This window comes from Oryzias latipes, chromosome 21 (genome assembly GCF_053564925.1).
Source record: "Oryzias latipes strain Hd-rR chromosome 21, Olatipes_Hd-rR_3.1".
NCBI lineage: Eukaryota > Metazoa > Chordata > Actinopteri > Beloniformes > Adrianichthyidae > Oryzias > Oryzias latipes.
The window spans coordinates 32,101,801-32,119,886 of NC_136257.1; the positions used below are offsets into that span (position 1 = coordinate 32,101,801).

The following is an 18,086-nucleotide window of genomic DNA, read 5'->3' on the forward strand; positions in this document are numbered from 1 at the left end:
CAAAGCATTTAAGGCGTTTACAACATGTGGACTAAGACTGACATATAAACAAAAACGCAAATGTTGCCTTTAAATTGAGAACATTTTCATCATTATTCAGATCTTACAAAGAAAAGGATCTGTTGAATTATGAAAAGATGATGAAATACAGAAATGCTTTTTTTATGCAAATGTTAAAGTTTGGTTGATTTCTCCCAAAAATGTGCTGTATCAAGAGGATATCAGCAGAAAAACTCAGCAGTGGTGCTACTTTTGTAAAAGCTGCCCTGAGGTAAAATTCAGTGTCCTGCAACTTATAATAGTTTAGAACTGCTTTGAATAAATAATGAAATAGTACTTGGCCTGTTTTCATCAGAAGCCAGGCAAGCCTGTGTAGACTGTTACAGTGGGGGGGCCATGGCGTACTTCTGTGGAGTTGAACATTCCAAAATACTTCATAAGGTGTTTCCTCAGGTGTTTATACATGAACGCAAAGTAACTACTAGCAAAAGACAACATGCTTGATGACCTTCCATCGTTCTCACTTTCTGCAGAATGATGTTCTTCACTGATTACGGGAATGCTGCCAAGATCGAGCGCTGCAACATGGACGGCACCAACCGGACGCGGCTGGTGGACCACAGGATTGAACAGCCCACAGCTGTGGCACTGGATGTCATCAAGAAGCTGGTGTATTGGGCTGATGCCTACCTGGATTACATCGACGTAGTGGATTACCAAGGAAAGAACCGGCACACCATTGCCCATGGGAGCCAAGTAAGTTTTTGCTGGGATTTCTTTTTTATGGCCTCTGATGTAAGACAACTTTGTGGATAAATGTCCATGAGACCCACATGTTGACTGTCTCAGATCAGACAACTTGGTCAATTTTCCCAATTAGTGCTGCTGAACAGGTGTTGCATTAAAGGTCTGCTGTCCTCATCAATTCTTTACTCTCAAAGAAAAGGTCTTTTGGAGCCTTGATGCTGTATTTAATAGGAGAGGCTGAGTGACATGGAGGAAATGTCTTGAGTGTATGAATGGTCCCTGTTCTAAATGCACCTTTAAGGCCTTTAATCACCAATTATATTTATTCAGTGAAAGAGCCTTTCAGCCAGCTTGAATCAGCCAGTCGTCATTATGAGGAAAGAAGAACAAATATATATAACTGCTTATTATGTATTCAGGTGTTCTTTGCATATTTACTTGTTCATTTATTTGTGCCCTCATTAAACACAGGCTCTTCTTATTGCATCTGCATTGCAGATGCTTTGCTAATTATTTCTTTCACACAGCCTCTTCCCTCCAAGTTTAACAACTAGGTACATCAATTATTTCCAAAATCATTTTCAAGGAAGATTTGGCTTTCTTAAGATTACGCAAAAGGGTTTAGAGCTTTGTGTTTATCGGGTAGAAGCCTTTGTCTTCAAAATAAAAGCGTAAGATCTTTCTGGAAGTTCTGTAGAGCTATAGGAAGAAGCTCACATGTAAGTTGTTTCTGTCATTTTTGATATGTGCAGAAACACCAGTTTGCTTCCTGTGTGAAACTAGGCATGTCAGCATTTCATTCCATTTAAAAATAACAACAAGGGTTATCAACCAAACAACCATCATGGTTATTGAATCGCTTTAGAGTCTTTTAGAAATAATTTACCTTCCACATACAGAAAAAAAATGAATAGAAATAATTGAAAACTTAGAATGACTAATATAAAGGACGTGCTTTGATATTTTTTTTAATGCTGCATTTCGCCCATGAAGACCATCTGGCTGAACTTGTGTAAAAAGTAGATGGGTGCACTTTTTGGTTCCTTATAGCACTGCTGGATGTCTTTGATATCTAGGGGAAGTGAGCATGATTAGCCTTTCATCTGCTGCATTAAGTTTCCTTGGTCGACTGCTGCGTCTCTAGCGTACAGCCAGTTTTCTTTGTGCCACGTCCAAAGAGTTTGACTGGCAAATTTGAAGACTTGACTGCTTCAAAATCTTTGTCTGCAAGAGATCTATCTGATCCAGAAGATAACACCTGATATATCGCAAACATTTCCACACTAGGATGTCTGTTCTTTTCCTAACTGTTTCTGTTACACTTAGAGACAAAGTTTCAACCTGCAGATAAAATCCATCATTATTAAATCCTGGTTGGCACATATTGTTAAATCTATAACACCGCTGATGTTTTCTGCAACACAAAATAATGCTCTCTTTTTGAAGTAGCGTATAACTTCTCTAAAACATTACACAATGTAAATAGATTTTGGAGTGAAAAAAATATGTTTAGCGCCGATATGCATCACTTTTTACTAGTAAAGCAAACTTTACATTAGTAAAATGTTGAATATCAGCATAAATTGAAGAATAACAGTAACTGAAAGAACGTCATCACTTGAACTGAAGCTCTACTGATGAAGGGTTAATTGACTGAAGATAATGGTGGTTTGCTGCTAAGCCTACACTTTAGCAGCAGCAGCACAAAGCTGCAGAGTCATGTTTGAATTAATCCCTCAGTTCACACTCGGGACGTCATACCTGTTTCTTAAGAACAATTTGCCACGTTGCAACACTCAAATTAGACTGCTTATTATGTTTCCACCTTCTTTGTGTCAACCTGATTAATCAGATCTAAATAAACACTGGATACAAGCTACAAGTACCAACTTATTATTCTGCTGCTCTTTCAAAATAAAAAATAAAAATGATAATAATAATAATGATAATAATAAATAAATAATAAAAGCTTTCTATTAGTCATGATTGTGTCAAGAACATTTTTCATTTCACCTAGAACATCAGCAAATGCAGCATGGAGGACTTTTACATTTATTTTTTATTTTTACATTCACATTGTTCTGATCATTTTTTATTTCATTTTTTATTAAAATAGATGAAGCTGCTCTGAGAGGCCTTTGCTTTTGTGTTGAAACCATTCATGTTTTTGTATTTACTGTGAGACAATTTGCACACGTATCATTATATCATGATGTAGGTGTGTTTTAGTCTAATGCTAAGAAATGTTCAGCTATTCTAGCCTCACAGTTGTGGACATTTTGACTTCAAGAGGCTGGTTCCCCCTCTCTCTAACGATCCCAACAAAATGATTACATACTGAATATCAAAGGTCATTCAAAGGTCAATATGTGCTTTGCATGTGAGCCCATGGCTATGGTGGCAGCGTTTTCTTTGGCAGAGACACACTGTATTTGTGATGCCACAGTGTGGCCCCCACAAAGCTTCTGGGGCTCAGGCAGTTGATGTTCAAATTTTCAAAATGAGGTCATAACTTTTAGGCAGTGAAGGTCAAATTCTGAGGCAACATTTTTTAACGAAACTTGATGCAGCTTTATTCGTTAATTCTGATGCATGTTTGCAGGTGTCCCTGCTGTTAGGGTGTGGGCCAGTGAGTTTTGGTGTGCTTTCAGTGAACATGGCTCATTCAGCCATGGCGCTGTTTGTCAGATCCAGCTTGCTAAAAGTATCATAGGGGATGTTTGTGAGTCAGTGGTCCCTCTGTGGAGTTTGCAGTGTTGACCCTCCAGTTACTTTAAGACTTTAACAGCATTCCTGCAACCAGAATGGTCAAAAGCCCCATGCAGTTCCAACATAGAGTTCCTGCATTCATTTGTCTTTCACCTTCTGTTGTACTTGTTTAGTTCTGCGTACAAAAGGCACCTTGAATTTTTCTGCTTTTCAGGCTTCGTACATATATGCATTAGCTGTGTTCGAGGATTTCCTCTATGCTGTCCACTCTGACCCAACGAGAGCGAGTTCCTCTGTGGAGCTGCTGCAGGTGCACAGGTTCAACATATCAGCAGACAGCAGGAAACTAGCCAACCTGGGAAATTCTAGGGCACTTCGTGTTTACCACAAACTCACTCAGCCAAAAGGTAAAGGACATTTTTTTATTAAGTAAGCATGGGGAAAACATGTGTCAAACTGTGCTGCCTTTAAGATTTCAGGGAAAGGATATAACAATTTGTTGTCTTTGATTTATGTCAACAGCTAAGAGCCACGCATGTGAGATGGATAGATACGGAAAACCTGGAGGATGCTCCCACATCTGCCTTTTGAATGGCAATTACAAATCCAGAACTTGCCGTTGTCGGACCGGCTACAGCCTGGGCTATGATGGAAAATCCTGCAAAAGTTAGTATGGATGAAGTAAAACTGCATTTCAGCAGAATACATTTATTTCAAGTGTACACATCCCAACATAAAACCAAGCAGGACTCAGTATGGTAAACCACAGCTGATACTGGAAAAGCTCAGTAAATCACTCTGACTACTGACATGACCAAAAAAACGCTTAGGTCAACGTTTATAGTTCCAGCCTTTTCAAAAGGACCCAAGGTAATTGTAATCCTCTAAAAACTTGCTCTCTGAACACCCAATCCACGAAAACTAGGGGGCTCTCACATTGTGATATCACAAAGTGAGGAACCGCCCCTTCCAGGAAGAGTCTGCGCTGCCAGTACCACCCGTTGGCTACACACCCACTTTCTCCATGGAGCTAGGGGTGATCGGCTAAACGCTTTCATGTGTTTTTGTGGACGAAGCGCAGAGACCCTGCCGAGGCCGGCTCTAGGTTGACGTCATAAAATGGGCGACACCCACAAGGAGTGAAAGGCGGTATTAAGATATTAAGTTGTCTTACTTCCGGGTATCAAAATTATCTGCAAAAATAACTACTACTTCATAAAAAAATAGTTCTTTGATATGCCAAAGGTAATATATTGTCATAAATATGGATATAGTTTACTCTGAAAGGCTTAAGAAAAGCTGATATACTGCAGGCCCTTTAAAGTGAGTGGTTGATGCAAAGCTTTGGCTTTGGCTGAGTGGATGAGATGTTGAGGTTCTGGCCTCCTATTGGGTTGGATTTCTCTTTCTGATTTTAATGATATTTTTTCCCGTCACAGTAAAAGTACTCAAGTGTTTTGGTCATATCCATTCAAAATTTTCTGAAATAGATGTGCTTTTGAAATTCATAAGAGGTGCAAACACATTCTGTCTGCCGTTTTCCGAAAAACAAGAAGGTGTGAAACTCCACAATGAACTATCTTTGGGATATTTTGGAGACGAGTCTGTTTGAATCAATTCCACATTGATTAGAAACCACAAAAAATCAAATGATGAACATCCACTTTTTAATTGCAGCTGGTAAAGTTGTTGATGGTACACAGCGGCTCGTTTTGGTTCAATGTTGCAGTATAGTCATCTGCCTTTAACCGCTTTAACCTGTAATGCAGTTTTTTTTAATTTTCTAGTCGACTTTTAATACGTGTGGTGTGTTTGCGCCAAATTGTTTCCTTCAGTTGCAGTGAGAGCTTGAAAAACAGATACTGACATAAAAAATCCCCAACATTTACAATCCAAACAGGTGCTCAGCTGTTAATGCAAAGCAGCTCTAAGAAAGACCTTCAGTGACACTAATGCACCAAAAAAAATGGATTCATGTCACCTTCTCCTAATTATTCCCGGCAGTTCGTCTGCTGACCTCATTTTTTTGGGACACGTCAGTTCTGACGTTCATTAAAATTCCCTCAGTTTGTTTGACATTCATGTCAGCCCCGCATGATGACAAGCCTGTGGTCGCACACTGTTGCTGCCATGAAATGATCAGACCTCATGATGTCACGCTTGTGTGATTATTTTTAGATCTTTCTTGTCTTTGTAAATATGCTTTTTTGGGTGGGAATCAGCACTGCAGCAAATTAACTGGAATTTTACATTTTGCAGCTTCTGGGTTTGTGGATGAACTTTGATGTGACGAGAAATCTCGCCTTGGCGTTCTGCCATCAGACTGAAAATGGCTGAATCAGGCTTCTTTAATACTTAAACCTCATTTCTTCGGAGAGTTTCCAAAGCAGATGGAGAACTGCTCCGCTGACCTTATCCAGTACCCTTTCAGAGATGTTCATTAAACGTTCTTAGCGTTTCTGATTAGAGAAGAAAAAGTCCTGCATCGTCATTCATTTGAACACAGAGGCTGTCGGGTAACGTGTCATAACGGAGGCCGGATCATGATGTGGCTGCAGACCTGGAGATTGACTGCGATAAAAACAATCTCAGCTCTACGTGAAAGTGACATTCTGCTATCGACCTGTCGCAGCCTGATTGATTATTGTCATAATGAGGTTTTAAGTTTGTCTGCTTTTGTTGGCGGCGTTGATCAATCGCTGGACATTGTGTTGCTGACAATAAAAGCCAAAGATCAAATTGATGACACAATTTGAGGGCCCACCACATTTCGATCAGGGTAATGGAGCTTCGGGAACCTTTGCATGACACATTTGATTTATTCCCCCCTCAAAGATGTTCTGATGACACCAGCTATCTCTGTCTTGTACAGGCTTTCAATCTCCCAATGCATAATGAGATTTGGTGTTAAATGATAGTGTTTTTTCATGGAGCAGTCGCAGTGGGGTTTGATATCTGGGTCTCTTGCAATCCTTAACTCTCTCCTGGGTAGTTTGTCTCTCCCTCACACATGATAAATTAAAGTGAGGCCTGTGTGGTCCTCACCCTCAGCGTCTGTGTCTCTTGGGTAGTGGGTGAGAGCGAAAAGAGCTATGTTTCTCTCCGAGGAAGTCCTCCTTCCTTCCTCCTTTAGCCTCCTCGGAGGATCCCAAAGGGTTTGAGAACATACCTTTCCCCCTGCTTTTGTCGGGCCGGCGGGAGCTGCCTCAGCTTTCTAGATTTTTGTGTTTGCCTTTCTTATTTGAAATCGGAAACAGGCATGGAGAGTGTTGCGATCGTCTGAAAGCTCACCAAATTTTACGTCATAATTTTGTACAGAAAAGTTGTGATTTAGGATCTAATGTCACCATTTACTCTGGTTACTGGCTCCATTAGGATGAATAGATGGCCCAGGCCCAGAAGGCGCCAAAGAACAATGTGGTTGCTAAGAGGGTTTAATGCAGGGATCAGAACTGATAAATTATACCAATTAATTGACAATGAAAGTGAAAAGGAAAAAAGAGAAAGCTTCTGTTTTCTGTCTTTTCAGAGCCCAAAAGTGATTTCTTCCTGTTCTACGGCAAAGGCCGTCCTGGGGTCATCAGAGGCCTGGATATGAACATCAAGTCCAGCGATGAGCACATGGAGCCCATCGAAGACCTGGTGAACCCTCGAGCCATCGACTACCACGTAGAAACAGGATATGTCTACTTTGCTGACACTACCAGCTTCCTGATAGGACGTCAAAAAATAGATGGAAGTGGCAGAGAGACCATTCTCAAAGATGGTAAGTGAAACATTTTCAGGAATTCTTAACAATTTGTTAAGCACAGGACTGGCACATGGGAAACTAGGTTTTGATTCCCAGGGACTACAAAGAGCTATTGACCTTATCCAGTTTGGGTCCTCGCATTACTCCCAATCTATGCTGCCACAATGGGGCCCAAGCCTGGGTCTCCCTGTGCCGGTCCCCAGCCTGGATTTATTACAGGATTGTGTCAGAAAGAGCATATGGCGTTAAACTCTGCCGAAACCACTTGTGTGAATCAGTGAAAGCTCCTTCGCTGTCTCAACCCCCGAAGGGAAAAGCAAAGAAGTGTAGATGTTTGCTTAGTACCACATGTTCTGGTAACTTGCTAGCCAATCAAAATAAAGGATTTCTTTTTTAAATGACAAGGACAAAAAAAAAAACGTTTGGGTTTTTGTGATGTTTTTATCACTGGACTGAAATGTCGATGGCGGTCTGGTCTGAACTGGCCCCCCTCATGCAGTTATGTTTATTTTTTTTTTACAAGTGACTCATTTGGGTTTTGTCCAAAAAAAAATGTTTTTAATACAACTGCAACCATGGCATTGAGAAGATGTTTAAAAGGTAAACGAAAAAATGAAATGAAATAACAAAATTCATAACCCTTTAATTTGATTAATAACGACTATACTAAACAATTATAATAAACAATTATACTCAACTAAATTATACTATTGTTTTCAATATTGAAAACAAATTCTTTTTTTTTTTTTAAGTGTTCTTGTTTTTGCTTCCTACTTTCCAATTAAAGCCAACTAATTTAAACTGATCATTTAGCTTTTTCAATTTAGCCAAATGTACCTTGGCTCAAATCTTGATCCTGATGTGCTGAATATGAACCACTTTGCCTCTGGTGGGAGGTTGGCGGCAGTGTTTGACAGCAGAGCATTGTGACCTCATTGTGTGAATGTGTTTGTGACTGGGTGAATGGGACTGTGACTGTAAAGCACGTTGGGCCTTAAAGAAGGTAGAAAAGCGCTATATAAGTATACGCCATTTACCATTTAACAATATGTTGGCAGTGGAGTGTCCACTGGTCCCAGACCCCAGGGGCAAAAGCAGTATTCTAGAAAAACTCTAAGCTAGATTTCTTTATCTAGCTGTTTCCATCACACATATGCACAGAACTTTGTTGAAAAGACAATTTTGCTACTACACTGTTTCCATTCAACCATAATTATGTCAATAAACACAAACCAACTCACATGATTAATCATCCAAAAACATGGCGACATATGTGAACAATACTTTGATTTACAGCAGATACATTCAAATTCCTGTCACAGCACTAGCGCTCCTCATCATCTTTCGAAGGAGTCGTTGGCGTCTTCTTCAGGCCATGGAGCTTCTTACATGTGGAAGTGGCCACGGATGGAGCCATTCTGGGAAATGGTGGTTGGTGGACAGGCCTCAAAAACCTTCTCCTTCAACTTCAAAAACTTTTTTTCAGATAAATGCTACTTTTTTTGAAATTGTCATGCTTCTATTAGGCAAATTTATCATCACAATTACAATTTTCGTAATTGGATCATCAATGGAAACACAGCTATTGTGTAGTATTCCCTCCTGCGCCCACAAGTCTGGAAGTGAAGGTTGTCATCTTTGGGACTTTCAGGACAGAGATGTTGCCTGGTGTTCGAATTGAATTTTAAATTGATTCCGTACAGCTGTTTCTTTCACAGAACTGGACAATGTTGAAGGAATCTCAGTGGACTGGATCGGAAATAACTTGTATTGGACCAACGATGGGTACAGGAAGACAATCAGTGTTGCCAGGCTGGAAAACGCTTCTCAGACCAGGAAGACTCTGCTGGAAGGGAACATGTCGCACCCCCGCGCCATTGTTGTCGATCCTCTGAACAGGTAGGAAGAACACACAAATGCGGAAAAAAGAGCTTACGGATGTTTGATTGTAAAAGGTTACTTACAAATACCAAGGCTGTTTTACAGAAAAAGGCTTTAACTTTGAAAACAGAAACAACCACACAGTAAACAAAACCAATGTTGCAAAGAAACGCTAATAAGGTTGCCCTGTTCAGGAGTATAATCTAAGTACTTGTTTCTAAATACAGTAAAGTTACACAAAGTAAAAAATAGATGTATTGATTCTTTGGATCAGTATTTTGTAGCTAATTCCTCTTTTAACGTCATGATACCACTGTGCTGATACACAACAGGATATTTGTTTCCACTCCTGAGAGATTAAGTCGATAAATGTATGTGTTAAAGCTCTCCTGGGCATACTTTTGATGGAGTTTAGTGTTGCCTAATAACTGCAGCCAATCAGATATCAGAGCTAACGGTTGACTGCACACTCGCATTCAAGAGTGAGCTCAGTCAATGGCGCCAAATGCAGAATGGATGACAGGGAGGAATAAAAAAAGAAGCTTTTTTTGTGCAGGAAAGTAGTGCCATGAAGCAAAAATGCTATAACCAGCAGGCCTCAAAGTCTCCCCAAAACCCCTGGTGTCCTGCTGAAGACACTGCAGAAAAATGCAATGAAAGGCAAATAACTGGTGACAGTTATTTAATAGTTAGTGATTGAAAATTTAACGAACTCGTATTTTACTAGGCTCCTCTGGTGCAGTGGTTGGCACTCTCGCCACACAGAGAGAAGGCTCTGGTTTGAATCCCACCTGGGGTCCGTCTGTGTGGAGTTTGCATGTTCTCCCCGTGCATGTGTGGGTTTTCTCTGGTCCGAAAACCATGCTTCATAGGTTGATTGGTGTCTCTAAATTGTCCATATGGTGTACACATGAGTGAGTGTGTTCAGTGTGAACCCTGTCTTCGCCCAAAAGTAGCTGGGTTGACCTAAGCAGTCGCAGTGACCCTGAAAGGGGTTTAGGAAGGGTTGGTATTATGGGTGGGTTGGTATATGGGTGGGTTGGTATTATTGTATTAAACTGCTCCAAATGTGCAACTGAGCTCTGTGGAGAACATCTGCTTCGAAGCAAACCAACAAAACAAAGAGCAATCACCTTTTGAACCAAAACCAAACCCAAAGCGCTTTACAGTCACAGACCCATTCACAAACACATTCACACACCGATGGTGGAACCGCTGCCGAACACTGGCGCCAACTTTATCCAACTTCGGTGCGGACAAGGCGGGAATCAAACCTGCCCTACCGCTGCACCCACAGTACATCATGTGCTCTGAATTTCTGCATGAATTCATGCATGGTGGTCTGTGCCAACAGGGGTGGGAATTAACATATAGAACTAATGCTGCCAAACTGCAATTCAATGAGTGTCTTAAGGTTCTTAAGTATTAATACTTTAAGGCTTTAATCGTGTTAGCACTCACCAAATCCATGGCAGTCAGAGATTAGTTTTCAAACCTCAAAGGATCGTTTTAAAAACGGCTATACACAGCATTTCCAACACTTCAAAAGCACGCACCAAAACTTACTCATTCACAGCTTTTTTCTCCCAGCTGTAAAAACATTTAAGAATACTTCTGAGTTGTAAATTGTGGTCATTATCCTTCCTTTGTTAGTGTTTTGGCTCATTCGTCCTCACTGTAACACACTTGTCACTGAGCTGGATTTGAATGTCATTTACATAACTGCGGACAGAGGAAAAAGTCTTTTGGATGACCTCAACCTTGAAAACAAACAAACTCAATCATATAAAAAAGTTTTTTTCACTCCTTTTGGGGTTTAGTGGTAAAGTGTACTAAAGCCCACCCCCCGCTGTCCCCAGTGCCCCGTGTAAACTCATCAGCTCATCTGTTGCCTAGCTACAAACACAGCAAGCCAGCGGACTCATCTTTGATGATTTCAACACCGCTTTTCTCTTTGCTGCGCTCCAAACATTGTAGCTTGCCAAAACAGAAAAGTAGAAAAGTTAGACTTGATCCGTGCAAAAGTTTGAGACCGTGTCTGCCTGCCTTTCACTGGAGACATCTGATTAAAATGTGAAACTTCTCACCTCCACCCAAACAGCCCAGGTTCTTAAAAAGGAAGCTGTGGGCAGAAGTGGAGGCTGGAGGTTTGTCACAGAAGGATGGAGGGAATCTGCAAGGGGCCTTTGAAGCAACACTGCAGTGCACTGACAGCCAGGAATGACATCAATGCCAGGTCTGACAGACTGCATTAGCTTCTATCCTCACCTGGTCAGGGAGGTGATTTCCCATTAGTGAGCTCACACACACAAGTGACCCAAAGAAGTCGCCGAACAAAGGAAGGCAGCCTCCAAAGCGTAATGCTGGGAATTCTTAAGGAATGTGGGGAAAAATGCTTACAAAGGAACCAGAAGAGAGCAAGAATGCAGCAAAAGGAATGATAGAAAACTTCATCAGAAGAACTTGAAAGTAAAGCCAGAGATACTTTTGTCAGACTTTGAGGATGGAAGGTTTGATTTGAGTCTTTCTGTGGAAAAACAGACGCTACAATGTATAGAAAACAGTTTATTGGCACAATGTGGACACAACTGAGTGATGACTCAAGATGTGTTAAAAAATGTTCACGGTAAAATTAGAAACATTTTAAATGAAAAAATGAAAATTAAAAATGTGGCTTCATGCTTACGTAAATACTTTAAATTATTGATATTGTGTAAAAAATATTGAAAATATAGATTTAAAAAAGTAAACAAGATGAAAAAAATGTCTTTGATAAGAATTAATTAATAACAATAATTATTATGCTTTGACAATTTATTATTTCATATCTGTTCATTTTTGGAAAATTTTGGTGTAAGAAATGTGTTCAATTATTTGTCCCTTCATAAAAACAGCCAGATAATTAACTCAAACAATTGTACTAATCTTCTATTTCAAAGATTAAAATAGTTAATCAGAAACAGTTGACTATTGTGTTTTACAAGAAATAATTAAAGTTTATGCAAAAAACTTTAAAAAAAAAAAATCTTAAACCCAGTCGTATTAGATTTTTATGACTTTTCTTTGTTTTTTCCTTCTCAAATCAAAATAAAAAGGGGCAAACAAACCACTAAGTTAATGCTCCTTTTCATTCATATTCCCATTCTTTTCTTTGAAACTTGTTTTTGATTATTTTCTGGTGAAGTAAAATAAACAACCTGTGAGGCTCTAATGCATGAACAATTTCACTCAAACAACTCACTGGACTTGAAATGCTGTGGCTTCTGAAAACGGAACAGCCTAAGCAGAATTTTGCTGAAGTTACTGTGATGTTACGCCCCCTTTTGTGTCTAGGGGTACTTAGGGGGGCAAAACATAAAAAAGTAAACTTTTTTGGCTACCAAAGTGACTGCAACACAAAACACCAAACGAATGTCTCCATACAAAAACAGGAGAAAAAAAAGAACTAAAGAAAATGGCAGTTCACCCCTACAGCTTCACTTAAACATAACTACAAACCGAAGGACTAAACAGAGTGGGCACAAAAATACAAACTACAAAGAACTAATACAGAATACTAAAGTGCAACACACAACTAAACAGGTGGTGAAATACAAAAACAAAATGGAGAAGAGGGCCAAGCTGCATTTTAGACTTGTTGCAGCCAAGCTCCCTTCTCAAGGTGTTGAGGTCCAAGTGGTGCTCTTAAGGCAGCGTCCTCCAGCTCTGGACCAATTGGAGGCCACACCTTCATGCACCACACCTGAAAATAATCAGACAAAAACAGACACACAAAGATCCACAGAAAACACAAGTCCCACTCTGATACAGAAATAATACACAAAACACAGAACAAACAGAACAAAACAAAACCAAATACGACCACAGCCGTAACAGTGATGTTTCACATTTTTTTTAATTGTTGTGCTAAAACAGCTGGAAAGCTTCAATGTTTTGAATTAGAATCAGAAACAATTCTCTTGAACGTCAGGTTAATTTTTATTTTTGTTAATGATTTTTCTTGACAAATATTCTGTTGCTCCATTATGGGAGGTGTGGAAGTCATCTCGCCACTTTCCTGTTTGAAGACGACTCGTTCCTGTTCCAATCTCTCTCCCAATGAAAGCACAAACGGTTACAAGAAGCAGTGTTGGGTTTAGAGATTATTCCGTCTTTTGATCTCCGTCTTCTCCGCTGGACGGCTCTTTCCAGGTGGAATGGATTCATCTCTCCAACTGATATCTTCAGTGGATTCTGAAATCCTTATTGCCTTCTCTGTTTGCCTCCTCCGGTCTGTGTTGACATGATAAGGACTACAACTGTTAACCTAATAGTGAGTCACATGTCTGTTGTAGGAGACGTGTCATGCAAGCAAGTTTTTGATTTTTTCTTTTTCTTTTATGTGATCCAGAAATAACTGATGTTATTTATATCTGTTAATCTGTACAATAAATTGCAAATTTATCATTATCATGATATAAAGCTGTGAAATACGCATATGGCACAAGACAGCAAAATCTGCGATAAATGGTTAACTTAAATGTGCTGAAATAATCTTATGTCAGCTTGAAGTATTTTAACAAATCAAATAAAGCCCTTTATGCATTTGACCAATTGGATGGAGCCCTTTTATGTTAGATGTTTGCCTCTATGTAGCCGAGAGTCATTTAGAGTTTAATTTAAGTTATGTTGACTCTTCTCTGAATTAAACTGTTGAAGTGAAATGTAAGTTATGTTTTGGCTTTTTTGCTATTTGTTCATGTATCACAGAAAGGTCCCCCATTGATGTTCTGGTTCAGGTCCCCCAGCCGGGACTTAAACCGGGGGCCTTCTTGCTGTTCGGCGCCACCTTGCAGCCCTTGATTTGAGACATTCACTTTACAAAACATAATTTGTCCCTGCCTTGCCATAACATTTCAAGGAAATAGAGAAAAAAAGGAAGACAGACACCAATGGTTGTTAGGGAAGGGAGAATCCTGCAAAAACAATCATCAAATGAATTGGGTAAACTCATTTTGGCTTTCTTTCCACCACTTTTGTTGTTCTTTGAATTTGTGTTGTTGCCATAAAACTCATACTAACAAGTGTGAGGGCCTAAAAGTTAAACAGGCTCATATATTCCTGCTATAGGTTCCTGTTAATGCCGTCGCCGCAGGAGTCTCAGATTAGTGTTTCTGACGGGCGGAGACACTGTCCTGTTTTGTGTAGTAGAGGAAAAAGAAACGTCTCGCAGTGTCCCGTCTGCTTGTTCCCAACAACGAGTCCGCCTAACCAGGAACTGAGTCAGACTAACGGCTTACAACCACCGGCTAAATGTTCCTCAAAAGTCAATCAAGTAACATTTAATCTTGAAAGCAGACGTTATGTTGATCTGAAAGAGTTTCCATGTTATGTAGGGCGCCTCAGGGTTGGGTTTTCTGCTTTATGTCGGACAGTTCACGCCTTCGGGTTGTCCACTGATTTCTGATGATGGACGCCTCATCGGGCATTATCTCTTATATTATTGTGAAGTTATTTTTGATTTTTTTTTTGGCATCTATTGCACTTTATAAATAAGTTACATTGCTATTTCTTAGTCTTAAATTCTAAGACTTGGATCTGCATGAAAATTCTAGAGTTACCGACTGTATAGTTATTTTATTATTATTTTATTCAATTTTTCCTCTTTTCTTCCCTGTATATTTTGTGTCTGTGTTTGTCTTTATCCCCCTATTTCCTTAGTGCTGCTACTACAACTAAATTTCCCTTCGGGGATCAATAAAGTTGTTCTTGAATCTTGAATCTTAATGATTCCAAATTTATTTTTTTATTCTTTTCATGTTTTGTGATGAATACTGTTGACCTCTTGGCCAGGTCACCTTTACAAAACAGATCTTGATCTCAATGGGTTTTTACCTGGTTACATAAAGGTTACTAATACTTTCATCTGCTGGTTTAAGTACAGGTGATAGTCCATTTTCAGTCATTTTTTTCTGTCCAGCAGTTAGCATTTTGAATTGGAATTGGTTTTGATTTATTTCAAGCAATCAAACCAAAAAAATGTGTATCTATACATAGAGGTATCCAACTTTGGATAATTTTTATATAACAGCTTATTAATTGAAAACATTTCAACTCAAAATGTCTTCTGATCTCTTCTGGGTGGCACAAAGACAGAATTGAATGTTTGAGAACACATTTTAGCGTTTTTAGAACCACAAAAAGACTTTGTCGGAAGGTTAAAGACAATGTGACACATACTAAACTAAAAGGTATAAATAGAATTTTTGGGCTGCAGGCAGAGAAGCTTTAAATCCAAGTACAGGTTTCTTGCATACAGACCAAAGGAGAAAATATATGCTTTTCTAGTTTTTTGTAAATTTACCATGACACTGTAAAAGCACAGCAGCCATCTGATTTGATCAGTGATTTGAGCAGTTTGGAGTGATTATGAGGAAACATATCAGCTGTTAGGAATATTTTAAACATAATTTTTGGTATAGCGGAAACTTTCTAAGGAATTTTGTTAGTGAAGTGTTCCTAGAGATCTATCCCACCTCCTCAAGAGCAGGTGTACATGTATGGAGTGATATTTCTGCCACCACGTTGCACACAAAACTTTCTAAGTTGCAGGTGAAAATATTAAATATTTGCTTTTCAATAATTTATTATTATGCTTTGATATATTTTTTTTTGCTCAAAAATTTCTTTTTTTCTTTCAAAAACATTTTTTGCTTTCAAAAACGTTTTTTGCATTTGCAAAACACATTTTTTTACGTGCGTTGTGTCAAATCTCGCTTTTGTCCTATCTTTGATTTTGCTGACTACTTTGAGCGCGACTTAGCGTGATATGACTGCCACTGGCATCGCCAAAAAGAAATTCGCATGCGTTGTGTTTCATCTCACTTTTTTCCTATCTTTGCTAAGTTAAGTTTCGGTTTGACGTGACCAAGCTGCCATCAAACAGCTGCTGATTGGTCCAGATTCTAACCAATCAAATCGCCATATGAATCTACCATGGTGTCTGCTGCCGAAGTTCAGAGGCTGAACCAGCTCTTTTTACCCTCATTTTTGGATGAAGACGTTATGATTTTAAAAAAAATTCATAATAATTCATACTTCCTTTTTTTTTAGCATTCGTTCATTTTTATGAAGTCAGATTTGTGAATTTATGGCTGAGGATCTCCTGAAACTGTAAAGTTTATCTGCTGACATTACATCAACAGGTCTGTTTGATCTGTGAATCCTGCAGAGCAAAATATTAATGAAAAGTGTGATTTTCTTTAAGGTCTGTTTGTTAAAACAAAACAATAAAAAATTTAAAGCACATATTATTTTATGCTGCACACGTGTTTGCGATGAGATGAACAGCAGTAATAAGCAAAAGAATGATGGCTCACCACAGGAACCTCAATGCATTTATCAGAAGAGGCATTTTTAACTTTTATGTAAATTTTCACCAGTGTCACATGTTTTAGAACTTGTGAGCGTTTGTCCGTAGTCATCAAAAATGATATTTTCTCTTAATATTTCAACAATTATTTATTAAAATAAAACAATAGTTTAGATACAAATCTTAAAAAGTTTAACTTCTTCCGGCTGGATGGAGTCAGAGCTCGGACGTTTTTTTTTGTTTTTGTTTTTTGCTGCAGACGTTTTAAACACGTTGGTCTCTACACAGACATGAATAAATACTAAACTCTGTTTTATTTTAGCTGCTTTGCTGCTCCTTCTGGGTTTTACTCTGAGACAAACGGGCCAGAGTGGTTGAAAACGGCAGAACCCCGAACGAACAGAACTGACACAAAGTCCAAAGTCAATGTCTGCCTCGGATATGAGACAGAGACACTTGATTGGTTAGAATCTGGACCAATCAGCAGCTGTTTGATGGCAGCTTGGTTACGTCAAACCGAAACTTAACTTAGCAAAGATAGGAAAAAAGTGAGATGAAACACAACGCATGCGAATTTCTTTTTGGCGATGCCAGTGGCAGTCATATCACGCTAAGTCGCGCTCAGAGTAGTCAGCAAAATCAAAGATAGGACAAAACCGAGATTTGACACAACGCACGTAAAAAAATGTGTTTTGCAAACGCAAAAAACGTTTTTGAAAGCAAAAAAATAAAATTTTGGGCAAAAAACTTAGAAAGTTTTGTGTGCAACATGGTGGCAGAAATATCACTCCATATACATGAAGGTGTCAACCATCTAAATCAGCCAATTACATGCAGGCGCCTCACGGAACAGCTGGGTTTGGGCAACAACAAAACAAATGAACTGAACATGTACGGAAAGATACAACACATGATAGATGGTACCTCGGACATCTCAAATGACACAGATGTGCCTAAGTAGCCTCTTTAAAAGAAAAAATTCCCTATCAAATGGTAAATCTCTGCAAAATAATGATTTACCTATAAATATTGAAAACTTTAATGATACAGTTGTAAAAAATTAAAGTTTCTTATTAAACCTGCATTTTTTTACATTTATCGATTATGCATACAATATTTAAATTGTGCTTTTTAAAAAAACTTGATTACTATAAATGTTGTTCCTTTAATGATTTTAAACTCGTTTTAAAACGAGTTTTAAGGTTCTTATCACCTCAAGGAAAGTAGTGGAGTAAGTCAAAGTTCTGAAATGTAGTAGTAGGGGTTGGTCCGTGCAAAGCCCTAAAAACTCAAATTTTAACATCGATTCTAAACTTAACAGGAAACCAATGTTTCAGCCAGAATAGCAGAAGAGTGACATGAGTTTGCTTATTGGTTCCAGTTAAAATAAATCTTTTTTATTGAGTTATACTCTCTGATTCAAGTGGACCTTTGTTCAGATCCATGGTTACCAGGTTGATGAATCTTTTATGTATTGCAGGTTTTAAACAGGTATTCTTGTCAGTTACAGGTATGTTCCTGCAGGACTCCTGTAGGCCTATCGGATATGATCCGCCTCCTTTTGTGTTTGCAGATAGACATAAAACTGGAACTCTGTGCTCTGTGGGTGACCTGGACAATCACGCTGTTTGTGATTTGTGGCCAATT

General features: G+C 38.9%; 1 protein-coding gene across 9 annotated transcripts in view; it reads left to right on the forward strand.

Moving 5' to 3' along the window:
• Positions 1-18,086, forward strand: part of lrp1bb (low density lipoprotein receptor-related protein 1Bb) — a 389,546-nt gene that overhangs the window by 210,172 nt on the left and 161,288 nt on the right. For 5 of the 9 annotated variants that reach the window (XM_078939203.1, XM_078939200.1, XM_078939196.1 and 2 more), the window contains 5 exons: positions 534-756; positions 3,671-3,863; positions 3,979-4,122; positions 6,986-7,222; positions 8,911-9,106. In XM_078939203.1, the coding sequence (XP_078795329.1) occupies positions 534-756; positions 3,671-3,863; positions 3,979-4,122; positions 6,986-7,222; positions 8,911-9,106 (993 nt within the window). The remainder of the gene's footprint in view (positions 1-533; positions 757-3,670; positions 3,864-3,978; positions 4,123-6,985; positions 7,223-8,910; positions 9,107-18,086) is intronic. The other 4 variants (XM_078939198.1, XM_078939199.1, XM_078939204.1 and 1 more) reach the window with 1 other exon arrangement.